The following is a 12,569-nucleotide window of genomic DNA, read 5'->3' as shown; positions in this document are numbered from 1 at the left end:
ACCAAGGGAATCCTTGGTGGTAGGGTGGGGAGGGCCGTATATTTTATAGTGGTTTTTGTTATTTACTTTCTGCTAACATAAACCTTTAGCAAAAACATGAATAAAATTATACTTAGCTATAAAAACCAACACAATACTATAGGATAAAAAATATCCATTATGAAATATTCTCATAAGCATAATTATCTTGTAATATGGTAAAATCTCAAGAGAGTAAACAAATCATGTGCATTTCTTAAAGGTAATTCGGGGAAAACTTGGCATAGAAACATCCTTTTTTTAAACACCCCAGTTTTGATTTTCCAGTGGTTTCAAGTTCTTTATCAAGTTCGCCAGAGGTATCCCAGCAGGAAGCTGGTGATGAGCAAAGCCAGCTTATGTGTGTCATGTGATGTTTTGCTGCTAATTACTTCCCAGCTTCAGACATTCCAATTTTTTTTTACCTTTTAGTAGCCTCTTTAATCATGTACACTTAGCTTTTTACTTTGTGAGTCTGGTCAGAAGCAAACAGATTTCTAAAGCATGAGAAAAATCACTTTTAGCTTTGGATATGATAAACATTTCCCCTACTTTAACATCAATACAAACTCCACCCAGTGCAAGCAGTACACTACTGAGTTCCCTTTGGAGGAAATTTTAAGAAGGGGCAAAATCTGTACTATGAAACTAGACAATACATATAACGGAGGAACTGATGTAATTTGATTTCTTTGCCATTGAGTCCTTAGAGACTAAAGAATGATAAACTTCCTAAGAAGTGGTTTGAACCAGCCATGAAAACATTGTTTAATCTGGAGTATTAACCATATTTTCCCTTTTGCTCTTTTGTGAACTGATCCAGTCTGGCTGAATGGAAGTTCTTTTACACGTCTCAATTACATATGAGAGACAGCGATGCCAACTCCGGCACACCTACCCTTCGGGCATGGACTTTTGCCTGTAAGTGCCCCCGCCAGAGCCAGTCTCGCTGGATGAAGACAGATTGCTCGGGGAGTTGCGACATGGCTGGGATCTTGCTAAAGCCATGGATGAGACCGTCACATAGATGTCTGAACCAGGAGACAGCCTGTGTGTGCAAACCAAAAACGTGAAGTCAACAATTCAAAGGGAAAATCCCAAGGCAATGCATGATGGATAACATATAAATGGGACAAACGCAGCCACTTCGTGGAGATAATAAAAATAAAGCCAGCTGGAAGCCCACAAAAGAAATTTCCCCATAAGACTACTCCCTAAGGGGACAGCGGGAAAACTGCCTTGAAGGGGGTGGGGGCGTGAAAAAATAATAGGGGAAAAAAGGAAAACATGTATGTTTCCAAAAGCTGCCAGAATTCAAGGGCTGAATTGCTTATGCAATTTCGTAGTATGGCAGGGCGAAGTATAAATGAGCCCCAGTGACATTAACATAGCAATTAATTCCGATTTCCCCACTGGCTCTCTCAGAGTATATGACCACAGTGAGACCAGTATATTCTTTGTATGCTTCTTTGTTTTCCAATTTTATTACTCAAAGTCTGGAATGAATATTCAGAGATTGCTATTTAGTGTGTATACATTTGGTTGATAGTAGCATCACCACATAAAAACTTCCATGGAAACGTGCCTAGAACTGCAGTTGTTGAATTTCACTGAAATGACCGAGTTTATACAATAACACAGCAGAGATGTGCTCCACGTAGCCCACAATACACCTCTTTCTAAAATTAGGGATCCCTCATCCTGTGGACTGGCTCGACACAGAAACCAGAGCTTTGGAGTTCGGAGAGACGTGATTTTCTGGCCTCTACCTTCTCCACTCAAATAGGCATTGGGGCAACTGCTGGGATATTAACAAGTGAGCCTGCAGACTGTGACGAGACATCAGCTAAATCTTGATAACAGTGATATTTTATTTCCGAAGTGAACGCTGGTACAGATCACTGGCTCTTGTAGCAGGGCAGGTCATTTCCATTTTATAGCTGAGGGAGGGGAATCAAGGTCACTCTTTCAATAAGCCAGGCTTCTTGATTCTGAGTCCACTGTCCTCTGCCCCCTACAGAAGGCTGGGTTTTCTGTGCTTAATAAGACAGTTTGCAAGGGGTCTGCAGGGTCAGATGATTTTGCACATGAAGTCTTACACTGAAGCCAAAGTTTTGAAGCCTTGGGACTGAACCTGATTCACTGAAACATGGCAGCTTTTACAGCGAACCTGCGTACCTTCTGAAGCAGGGCAGGATGGGGCTTCAGGTACAGAAACTGACAGAAGGCATAATAAAATCACGCCGAGAAGCTTTTCTATCAGAAAAAGAATAAGGCCAGGCACCGAAAAATATGACCGCCCCCCGCCCCCGCAAATCCGTCTATGCCCACGTGGCAGATCTGACTTGGGAGCCCTGGTTCTTCCCTCAGCGACAAACCTGTTATCAGCTGTGATTCTGTTATCCCTTCTTTTCTATTAAAACATCTCCCAAACTTCTCACTGCTTATTCTGAAGTACTTGGAAGGGGACTGGAGTGGGGGAAGAATGGGAGGAGTAGGTTACAAAGAAAATGAGGTAAGGATCAAGGAATGGCATGAACCACTCCTTTCTGCTTTAAGAGTTTGGCTTTTAGATGCACCTATACAGAGAAACTTCAAAAAACAGTTCATTTTGCAGCTGCTTTGATTTTCTTACTGTGAAGAGGAGGAGGTGTTACAGAAAGATGGAAAGAAAGGAGACGGCAGCAGAAATGTGAACGGGGTTGGGGCCAATGCCACGTCTGGGGGCCTGATGACTTCTTAGCTCTCTTTGGGGTAAACAAGTAACAGCCAGCGAATTATATTCACGGTGAACGTTAAAATGCTTTTGCATCTACGAAGAAGTGACAACATGATTCCATAGCCAAAGTCAAGATGTAACTTTTGTATTTATATTTAGAGCTTGCTTTTCTTACCCTGCTCTCCAAAACGTACATTAAGCTAAAATATCTCATGCTAGTTCTCAGCCTCAGCTCTTTTATTTGGCAAATGTATCAGAAAATTCTATTTGGTTGCTGGAGTAATCCCAAAGTGAAAAAAATAGCATTTCCAGAAGGCCAGCCTTCATTCCAATGCCTTTTCTGAATTTATATAACTCAATAGTGGCTTTGTTTTCAGGCTGTCCACACACACAGAACACACATACAGCAACTGATGGAAATGCCACCCAAATGTTTTTATGACTCCAGATGTATGTATGGTAGGCAAAAAAAAATTCAGAATTAGCCCTTATTCTGATGACTTACTATTCTTTCCAAATACTCTGAATTTGATCCCATCTCACAAATATTATTTGAGCACAGATCTAGGTCAGGGAGTGGGCGGTACCCACCTGCCTGGCACTGGCTGCCTACTTCTGCCAGAGGCTGCGGCTGATCACTTCTGCAAGTTGGGCTCGTTGCTGTCTTGCCACTTTGAAAAAGAATAACCCCCGCACTGGCTCACATGGGAAGCCAGCATGCTAACCTCTTGAATCTCTGACCTCCCCACTACTCTACCTTAATGGATCACAAGTCTTTTCTTCTCTTTTGAGATGAACTCAGATCCTTCTACGTTCTCTCAGCCTTAATGAGCCCGGGCATCTGGATGTTAATGCCCAAATAGGTTTATAGGACTAAGATGAATACATCTTTCACTCGCCATGAGATCTTTCGATTCTGTGGAATATAAGAAATAATCTTCTTCAAGAATGCTATGGTCACTGTCAGAAAGGAAATGTCTAAAAATCTTTTAGCCTTAATTTCATTAGATTCTCTTCCCTCCATTTTTATCGATTTAGCTGAGAAATAACTAAATGTTTTTAAAGTAACCGATCTTAAATGTTCTCTAGGGCTATGACTTCCCTCTGCAGAAATAAAACACCAGGGCTTTTGGACTGTACAAAGAATGCAGCAATTGAAAAAGCCATGATCATTAGCTCGACAGACAATACTCCCATAGTCTGCAGGACTGCACTCAAGGCAGCTTTCCATTTATATGTAGCACATTTCACTGCAATGAAAACAAAGAGTTGAATGGGATGGATTAGGAAGAGATGGTCCAAGATCAATATCAGTTCTTTTTTCCAGAAGCCTCCTCACGTCAGGATAAAAGGGAGACAAGAAGCGCCAAAAAAAACCCCCCAGATTTCTGATAGAATAACCCCTGCCCCCCACCATACCCTTCCCATGACTCAACTCACAGAACTAACATTGATAGACTCTTATTAAATTGATCTCTTGAGACTGTGACATCCATTTATGGATAAAGAACTCTCAGCATCTGAGTAATTGATGCTTAATTTTTCTTTCCTGAGTATTTATGTATGGGTTTAATTATGCCTCTGTTTCCTGCTTTTTATTCCAAAGTGACAGCACTGCTTGGATGTGTCCAAGGAGATAAGGCCCTCTGTAAACTCAGGTGCAGACAGTGGAATGACGGCAAGAACAACCGAGAGGATTTCAGATAGCAGCAATGACTGACGAATGAGATACCCGAGTCCTTAATTAAGCACAGCATTTTACCACAACTTAGCAATTAAAACACTATTCACCCAGGGAACAGGATCCAGTCAAAGTCTGTTTTTAGCAATGCCTATCAACCAGGATTCTTCCAGAACTGTTTTAAAAAACTTCTCTAAAATTACTCAAGGGAATGTCATTCGGGTGCTGTATCCAGACTAGAGTTTGAACAAGTTGTATTCAAATTCAATCACCCCACCCCCCTGTTGTTTCACCTCTTCCTAACTTTGTGAACCAGAGCCATTCCTGGCTTTCTGACCATACGATCCCTATCAGCTATTCCGACTGGACCATGGAAGTCCTGTTCCAACTGGACCATGGAAGTCCTGTTCCGACTGGACCATGGAAGTCCTGTTCCGACTCGACCATGGAAGTCCTATTCTGATGAACCTCCTGCGACAAGATCAATTTACAACAAAGAATAACTCTTGCATAGTTAGGGAAATACAGCAACTCATCACACCGAGATAACCGATCATCATCTCCCAGCTGCTGGCAAGCTGTTGGAGCGTCACAGCCTGGCACACATCATGGGTGCCTCTTGAGAAGAGTCAATTTTATATCTAAGGGTGACTCTACAGGACAGAACATAAAAATGGACTGCAGACAGGACCAGATACATCATTTGAGGGACTCAGTGCAACATGAAACTCTGGGTCTCCTTGTTCAAACGTATTACAAATTTCAAGCAGAACACTGAACCCTGCTGAGCGTGTGGCCCTGTGCAGCTACACCCCTGAAGCTGGCCCTGACTGCAGCACACGTGGCTGGGCCCCCTTAGCACACAAACACGCATGCGTTCATCTGGCAAGGATTTCTTGAGCACCATCTATAGATGGTGGTAGGCCTCATCCCTGCAGCATGGTGGCTAAGGTAGGGGCTCCGCAGTCTGGTGGCCTTGGTGCTAATTTCAGCTCCACCACTAACCAGCCAGGACTCTGCACAAACGATTTCATCTCTCAATCCCTGGGCATCCTTATCTGTAAAAGGGGGAAAGAGCCACCAACTTACTGGGCCTGTTGGGCGGATTAACTGAGAAAAACTCACATAAGGGACTCTGAACAGAGCCTGGTGTATGTGCCATTGAGCTGCCATCGTCATTTGTCATTTTCTAAATATAATGGGAAACTAGAAGAGTCAAACAAAAAGCCAGAGATTGGGAGACTCTAGGCTATTTAATCAGGCTGGATTCCGATTCTCCCCAGGAGTGGGGACTGGTGGGGAGACAGCAGTGAACTTGCTAGCAGGGCCGCAGTGTAGGAGTCAAACACCTCCCCTGCCATCCCTCCTTGTGTATTGGTGCTTGCTCCTTAAAAGGAGCCTGCAGATCCTAAAGAGGTGGGTCCAGAGAAAATGGTCCAGGGCCATCTTCGTGTGGCCTGAAGCAGTGTCCAGCAAGCCCTCTGGTGGTACAAGTCACCAGCCGAGAGCCCAGTGGCCAGAGACACACATACACACTCGGGTGAAGAGATCAATTCAACTCTGCTGACCACGCCCAAGGACACTCTGCCAATCTCATTATTTCACAACAATCGTTCCTGCAGGTAAAAAGGAGACTAAACCCACTTTTCCCGGCAAGCACTTCAATGATAGGTGGATCCCAGACTGCCACTCTGTCACCATACTGAGGGAGTTCCATGGGTGGAAGTAGACCTTGGTCAGACCAGTCACTGTCCCGGGCTCTGAGCAAGAGGCTTATGGGGAGACTTCACACTGCTGACTGTGGGGGTGGGTCTAGGCAGCTCATCTGTGAGCTCATCATTCTCACACGTTTACATATGTGTTGTGCAATCAACAAATCTTAAAGAAAAATGTCAGTGGTTTCAAATATAAGGCAGCGGGATATCCCTTTTTACCCCTGAGAATTATTTAAATTCCTAATGATAAACGTGTCCGTATGGCTGACGTGCCCTCGTCAGGCAAAGGGCCTAAGACTCCTGTTGCCTCCTCCATGAGGGGAGGGCTACAGCAGGACCCATAGTAGATCTGGCTTCTGGGAAGGTCTTCCCCGTGTCAGGTGTCTGGGGGTGGACAAGGGGGTGCTTTTGGAGGAAGCCCCAGGGCCACTGTGGGCCTTTAGACCCTTCCCATAAGGTGGGACCAGGCCAGGCCTCCCTGGGTGGTCCTAATGCAGCACTCCCTTAAAAAAAGGGCTAAGAGGGCAAGACCCTGCGGCTGGATGCACGTAGCAGAACAGTTCCTTACTGACATGCAGAACGATGTGCCCAGCTGCCACCTCATTCTCTTCCCATAACACCACCGCTTTCTACAAGATCACCTCTCAGTCTATTCTAATTCAATGGATGGTTTTTGCAGTATTTCCTACACCTGCTCACCATGACTGTTCCCAGCACAGCAGCCTTCCTGAACTCAGCCTCTCCGTCTCACCGAGGGTAACCAGGATGCTGGCGCTGAAGACGGCACAACTTGCTCCTGGGAAACACACTGACTCACCACATGCGTGACCTGCACTAGGCTGCAAACTGACTCATCAGTCCAGTCTGGCCGGCTCTACCCATAGCCCTAAGTACCCAACTGCAACTAGCTCTCTTTGACTTCCATGTAGCTGTGTGTAGAAGAGCATCTACAAAACGACACCAAAGACAAACAGGGACTAAGCCTCACTGTGTGCCAGGCCTGTCCTAAGAGCTCGGGTTGAACACAGAGTAACTATATTACCTTAGTTAATCATCATGCTGACTCTGAGAGGTGGGGCTAGTGGCCTGTTTGGTTCCTGGCGATGATGAAGTGTAGACGGGATCAGGAACTTCCCACCATCACATCACTCCCAAGGGGTGGGGCCGGGATGCAAGTCAAGGCCCCTGGACGGCAGAGCCTGCACTCCTGGCACATCTGGGAGTTTCTGGGCGGGTTACAGTAAAACACTGGTGGCTCTGCAAGGAGGAGCCCCCTGGAACACTTCCCTGGGTGGAGTGCAAAGCAGCTACTTTCAAGGCCCAAGGAACGATGAAGCAATTCAAGAGCCTAAGCTGGGGACCACATGGGAGCACCCTGGTCTCATTCCCTGGCTCACTCTAGAGTTTATAAAAGAAAGGAAACTGGGAGGTGTGCCAGGCTCAGGCCGCTGTGCCCATTTCCTGAATGCCTGAAAAGGAAACACCTTTGTTCTCTAATCTAAAAGTGTGAACTTGCAAATTATCTAAACTCTGACCCCAATGTAGATGCCAGAGTACACTCACTCCTTTGAAGAGTTGGGGAAAAAGAGGCTTAAGAGCTCGGTGAGTTTAAGTTAAGTACAGCCCTCTGCTTTTCTACCTTAACTTGGCTGACAAATAAAATGCCGTAATTCAGTCCCAACCTAACTGAAACCAAAGAGAGGAAATTCAATCAAGAACAACTCACTTTTCACTTTGAATTTTAGACAGCTTTACCCACAATATACTTTTAAAATAGGAGTATTCTAAACTTAGTCAACAAAAAGCAAAGAATTCTATGTAAATCTAAGCTTCAATTCTATAGCTTTATCGGATTATAGCGTGTTTCACTTTTATGTGTCATTTAATTTTATAAAAATAAACTGATTTACCTGACTGTCCATTGATGGATGAATGGATAACAAAATGTGGTACATACATACAATGGAATACTATTCAGTCTTAAAAAAAGGGAAAGGGGGCTTCCCTGTTAGTGCAGTGGTTGAGAGTCCGCCTGCTGATGCAGGGGACACGGGTTTGTGGCCCGGTCTGGGAAGATCCCACATGCCGCGGAGCAACTAGGCCCGTGAGCCATGGCCGCTGAGCCTGCGCGTCCGGAGCCTGTGCTCTGCAACGGGAGAGGCCACAACAGTGAGAGGCCCGTGTACCGCAAAAAAAAAAAAAAAAAAAAAAAAAAGGTAAAGGTTATGGACTTAATGACTCCCCCCACTCCCAAATTCATACCTTGAAGTCCTAACCCCCAACGTAATGACATTAGGAGGTGGGGTCTTTGGGAAGTAATTAGGTTAAGATAAGGTCATAAGGGTGGAGCCCCCATGATGGGATTAGCACCCTTATAAGAGGAGGAAGAAACCAGAGCTCTCTGCCGTGTGAGCACACAGCAAGAAGGCCCTTTCTACAAGTCAGGAAGAGGGTCCTCACCAAGAACCAAACGTCCTGGAACCTTGATCTTGGAATTCCCAGACTCCAGAACTGTAAGAAGTAAACGTCCATTGTTTAAGTCACTGAATCTATGGTATTTTGTTATAGCAGCTTGAGCTAATAAGCAAGAAGGAAAACTGGACATATGCTACAACATGAATGAACCTTGAATACATTACACTGACAAGAAATAAACTAGTCACAAAAGGACAAATATTGTATGATTCCACTTACATAAAGTTTCTACTTATGTGAGGTACCAAGAATAGTCAAATTCACAGAGACAGAAAGTAGCATGGTAACAGCCAGGAGCTGGGGAGAGGGGGAGTTATTGTTTAATGGACACAGAGTTTCAGTTCTCGAAATGGACGTTGGCGGTGGTTGCACAAGGGTGGAAACATACATAATGCCACAGAACTGTGGTCCTAACGGTAAGTTTTATGTTATGTATATTATACAACAGTAAAAAAAAGTTAAAAAAAAAGAAAAAAAAAAACCAACCGATTTATTTTCTCCCAAATTGATTTACTTCTGTTCCTACTTCTTTAAGTTTTTTTGCTTACTGGTTTAACTAATGAAGTTTTTAAAAAATTCACTGCAAGCCTATTAAAATGCCAGAATCAGTGGTTGGTCCTTGGGATACGATGATGAATAAGACAGGCTACCTTAAGTTGGAAAAATGGACCAATAAGATTAAAATGAAGTATAATAAACTCTGTGAAGGAGGCAGATAGGCAGCAATGTGAAAATTCCCAGGATGGGCAGATGAAGGCAGAGATGGGAGGAGACGCTTGGGCTTGGTGTTACAATACCAGCAGTTGTTAAGCTGCTGAAGGATGGGGTAGAAGGCAGATCAAGCCGAGCTGCAGGTATAAAGGTTATCAAGAGAAAACCTGGCAGCAGAGAGTCACAAGCCTAGAGCCTGGGAAAGACAAAGCCACGTCAGTAAATCCACAGCGGGAGGTGGACTTGATACTGAAAGCTGTGCGGAAGGCTAAGGTGAAAGGCAGGGCCTGGGGAGCAATTCCCTTTGTATTAGGCCATCCCATGCAGTACGCAGCGCGGACAGGGAGAAAGTGGGAGGCTGTTCTGCCCAGAAAAATCTTAGTGTGAAACGAGAGCCCCTAAGGCAATGACAAGGAGGATGCTTACAGGAGGGACTCAACCGAAGGGCAGAACTTGATAACTAAATGGGTGTGGAGACGGGGATGAGGGTGCAGGAGGCTAATTATGAATTCTAGTTCTGCTCTGGCGACTTGGGCAGAATGCAAAGCCCTTCAGCAAGATGGGCAACACGTGACAAGGAAGAGGTGGAGGGCGGGCAGGAGTATGGCTGAAGTCAGCTTGGGCTGGTGAGTCTGGGACACTGGTGTGACATTCAAGTGCAGATATTCAATAGGGAGACGGGCATATGAATATGAAAAGTAAAGAAGAGGTCAAGACCAAACGTGTACTATCCAGGAACTGCCCACATACAGATGATGGCTGAGGTTACTAAAACAAATAAACTATTCAGAGATATTGCACAGTAGGGGATTAAAAGAAGAATGAGAAAGGAGTCATGGGGAACACAGCATTTGGGGGGGATAAGACAAATGTAAAGAGCTGACCAAAAAAAAAAAAAAAGGGAAGTTTTGGAAGATAAGGAAGAGGAGTTTGAAGGAGGAGGGAATGGCAAATGGTATCGGATACGCCGAAGCCCACAGCATCCAGTGGCTCTGGGAATACAGCAGTCAATGGGGATGCAGACTGAGCACCCCCAATGAAACTCAAGAATTCCAAGAGTCAAGGTCCTCATGTCAACTCAAACAACTATGATCCAGGAGGGCCGTATTTGAAAGAACAAGTCATGAAACTTCTAGCCACAGCTAATATTCCAATCAAAGGAAGAGTAAAGAATGAATGCGTGCTGGCTTTGTCTGAAAACAGAAAGTGACAGCGAGAGGATCATTAACACAGAAGCTGTTCGAAATAAACCTAGAAAACATTTCCTTGAAAATAAAGATTGAGGGACTTCCCTGGAAGTTCATTGGTTAAAAGATCCTGCATGCAACACGGCACGCCCCACCGCCCCCCCAGAAAAAGAGGAGAACTCTTTTCATTTGTTTCAACAGTATCCTCCGGCACAATCTTCATGCTCTGTATGGCGCAGCTGTGTCTGCAGAGGAGGGTGGAGTTAGGGAGGCTGCACGTGTAGCCAGCTGTAACTCCATAAAGGAACCAACACTCCATCCAGCTGCTGAGCGCCAAATACAGTAGGGAAAGGGGAATAGTATAGTATCCAGGTAAAATGCAGAAGTATCAATGGTTCAGTAAGATCCGACATTAAATATTTATATAAAGCCTGGAAATACTTCATCTACAAAAAAGAGAAAGGAAAATTCCTTTGTGTGCCAACGTGCCTGTTGTTTATGCAAAGCCTCTGAAATAGTTAAGCTTTTCTGAACATGTTAACCCAGATCAGGGTTTTATTACTGATCCCACATTATATTTAAACACAGTAATGTGTTAAGTTCAATGTACTATAGCCAGCTACTTATTTATTTATTCATGTGTAGGGTCTTCGTTGCTGTGCACAGGCTTTCTCTAGTTGTGGCAAGTGGGGGCTATTCTTTGTTGCGACGTGCAGACTTCTCATTGCAGTGGCTTTTTTTGTTGCGGAGCATGGGCTATGGTATGCGGGCTCAGTAGTTCAGTAGTTGTGTCTCGCGGGCTCTAGAGCGCAGGCTCAGTAGCTGTGGCACATGGGCTTGGTTGCTCCACGGCATGTGGGATCTTCCTGGACCAGGGCTCAAACCCGTGTTCCCTGCATTGTCAGGCAGATTCTTAACCACTGCGCCACCAGGGAAGCCCTAGCCAGCTATTTTTATTTCAGTCCTACCCTTACACTCTAGATAAATTTGAGGCCGGAAGAGCAATTGCATCATATTACCTATTTTTGTTAAATATTAATTCTGTCAATAAGAACTACTCCCACAAATACCATAAAATTCTGTACTTGAAAGGCCACCTAGAGAGCATAAATCTCCTGTATTTAAACCCAATCAAATCAGACTTTTTTCTACTTAGATGGCAAATGCGTCATCTGTTCTTACTGCATCAGTTTCTCTTAACAAGGTATAGAGAGCACAAGTCAGTGAAATAATTCTTGTTAGAAACTCCAAATACTCATACCTTTTAGTATGTCAAAAATCCTGACCTTGGTACTAAAGGAAAAAGGATAATCTGTTCCACAAGTATTTTTTTTTTTTTTTTTTTTTTTTGCGGTACGCGGGCCGCTCACTGTTGTAACAGGCCTCTCCCGTTGCGGAGCACAGGCTCCAGACGCGCAGGCCCAGCGGCCATGGCTCACGGGCCCAGGCGCTCCGCGGCATGTGGGATCTTCCCGGACCGGGGCACGAACCCGCGTCCTCTGCGTCGGCAGGCGGACTCTCAACCACTGTGCCACCAGGGAAGCCCCCACAAGTATTTTTTAAAAAAATTCTTTCGAATGGCCTTTAACTCTGGGATCTTGCACACAATTGAAGAAAAACTATGCTTCTAGTTTCTAGAAGATTAGGCAGTAGATTAAGTTTCTACAAGCAGTATATTCAGTTTTCATCTAAAATGAACCGTGCTGGGTCCAACCGTGGTGAATGAAGTAGGTAGATTTGTGTAGCACGTGCAGAGTGGCTTGAGGCGGCTGCTAACTTAAGCTTAAATACAGCTGGTTTCTCTACAGTTAAACACAACTTGCCTAACCTGGAGGAGAAAGATAAATGGAACCAACCAACCGTGTAAAGGCAACACAGCTGACCCTTGAACAACCGGGCTTGAACTGCGTGGCTTCACATCTACGGGGATTTTTTCAATACATACACTACTATGTTTACGATCTGCAATTGGTTGAATCCGAGGACGGGAGGGTCAACTACGGGACTTGAGCAGGTGCAGATTTTGGTATCCATGGAGGGCTCTGGAGCCAATCTTTGCGGAT

General features: G+C 44.7%; 1 protein-coding gene across 18 annotated transcripts in view; it reads right to left on the bottom strand.

Moving 5' to 3' along the window:
* The window catches only part of SIPA1L1 (signal induced proliferation associated 1 like 1), a 497,889-nt gene that overhangs the window by 57,090 nt on the left and 428,230 nt on the right, over positions 1 to 12,569 (bottom strand). For 17 of the 18 annotated variants that reach the window (XM_027111671.1, XM_027111670.1, XM_027111665.1 and 14 more), the window contains one exon: positions 917 to 1,066. The exons of the other annotated variant lie outside the window; for it this stretch is intronic. In XM_027111671.1, coding sequence (XP_026967472.1) covers positions 917 to 1,066 — 150 coding nt within the window. The remainder of the gene's footprint in view (positions 1 to 916; positions 1,067 to 12,569) is intronic. 18 annotated transcript variants of the gene reach the window in all.

The sequence above is a fragment of the Aethalodelphis obliquidens genome, unplaced genomic scaffold (genome assembly GCF_003676395.1).
Source record: "Aethalodelphis obliquidens isolate GAN/ISIS:26980383/991018 unplaced genomic scaffold, ASM367639v1 scaffold10, whole genome shotgun sequence".
NCBI lineage: Eukaryota > Metazoa > Chordata > Mammalia > Artiodactyla > Delphinidae > Aethalodelphis > Aethalodelphis obliquidens.
This window is presented reverse-complemented; position numbering and strand designations above follow the sequence as displayed.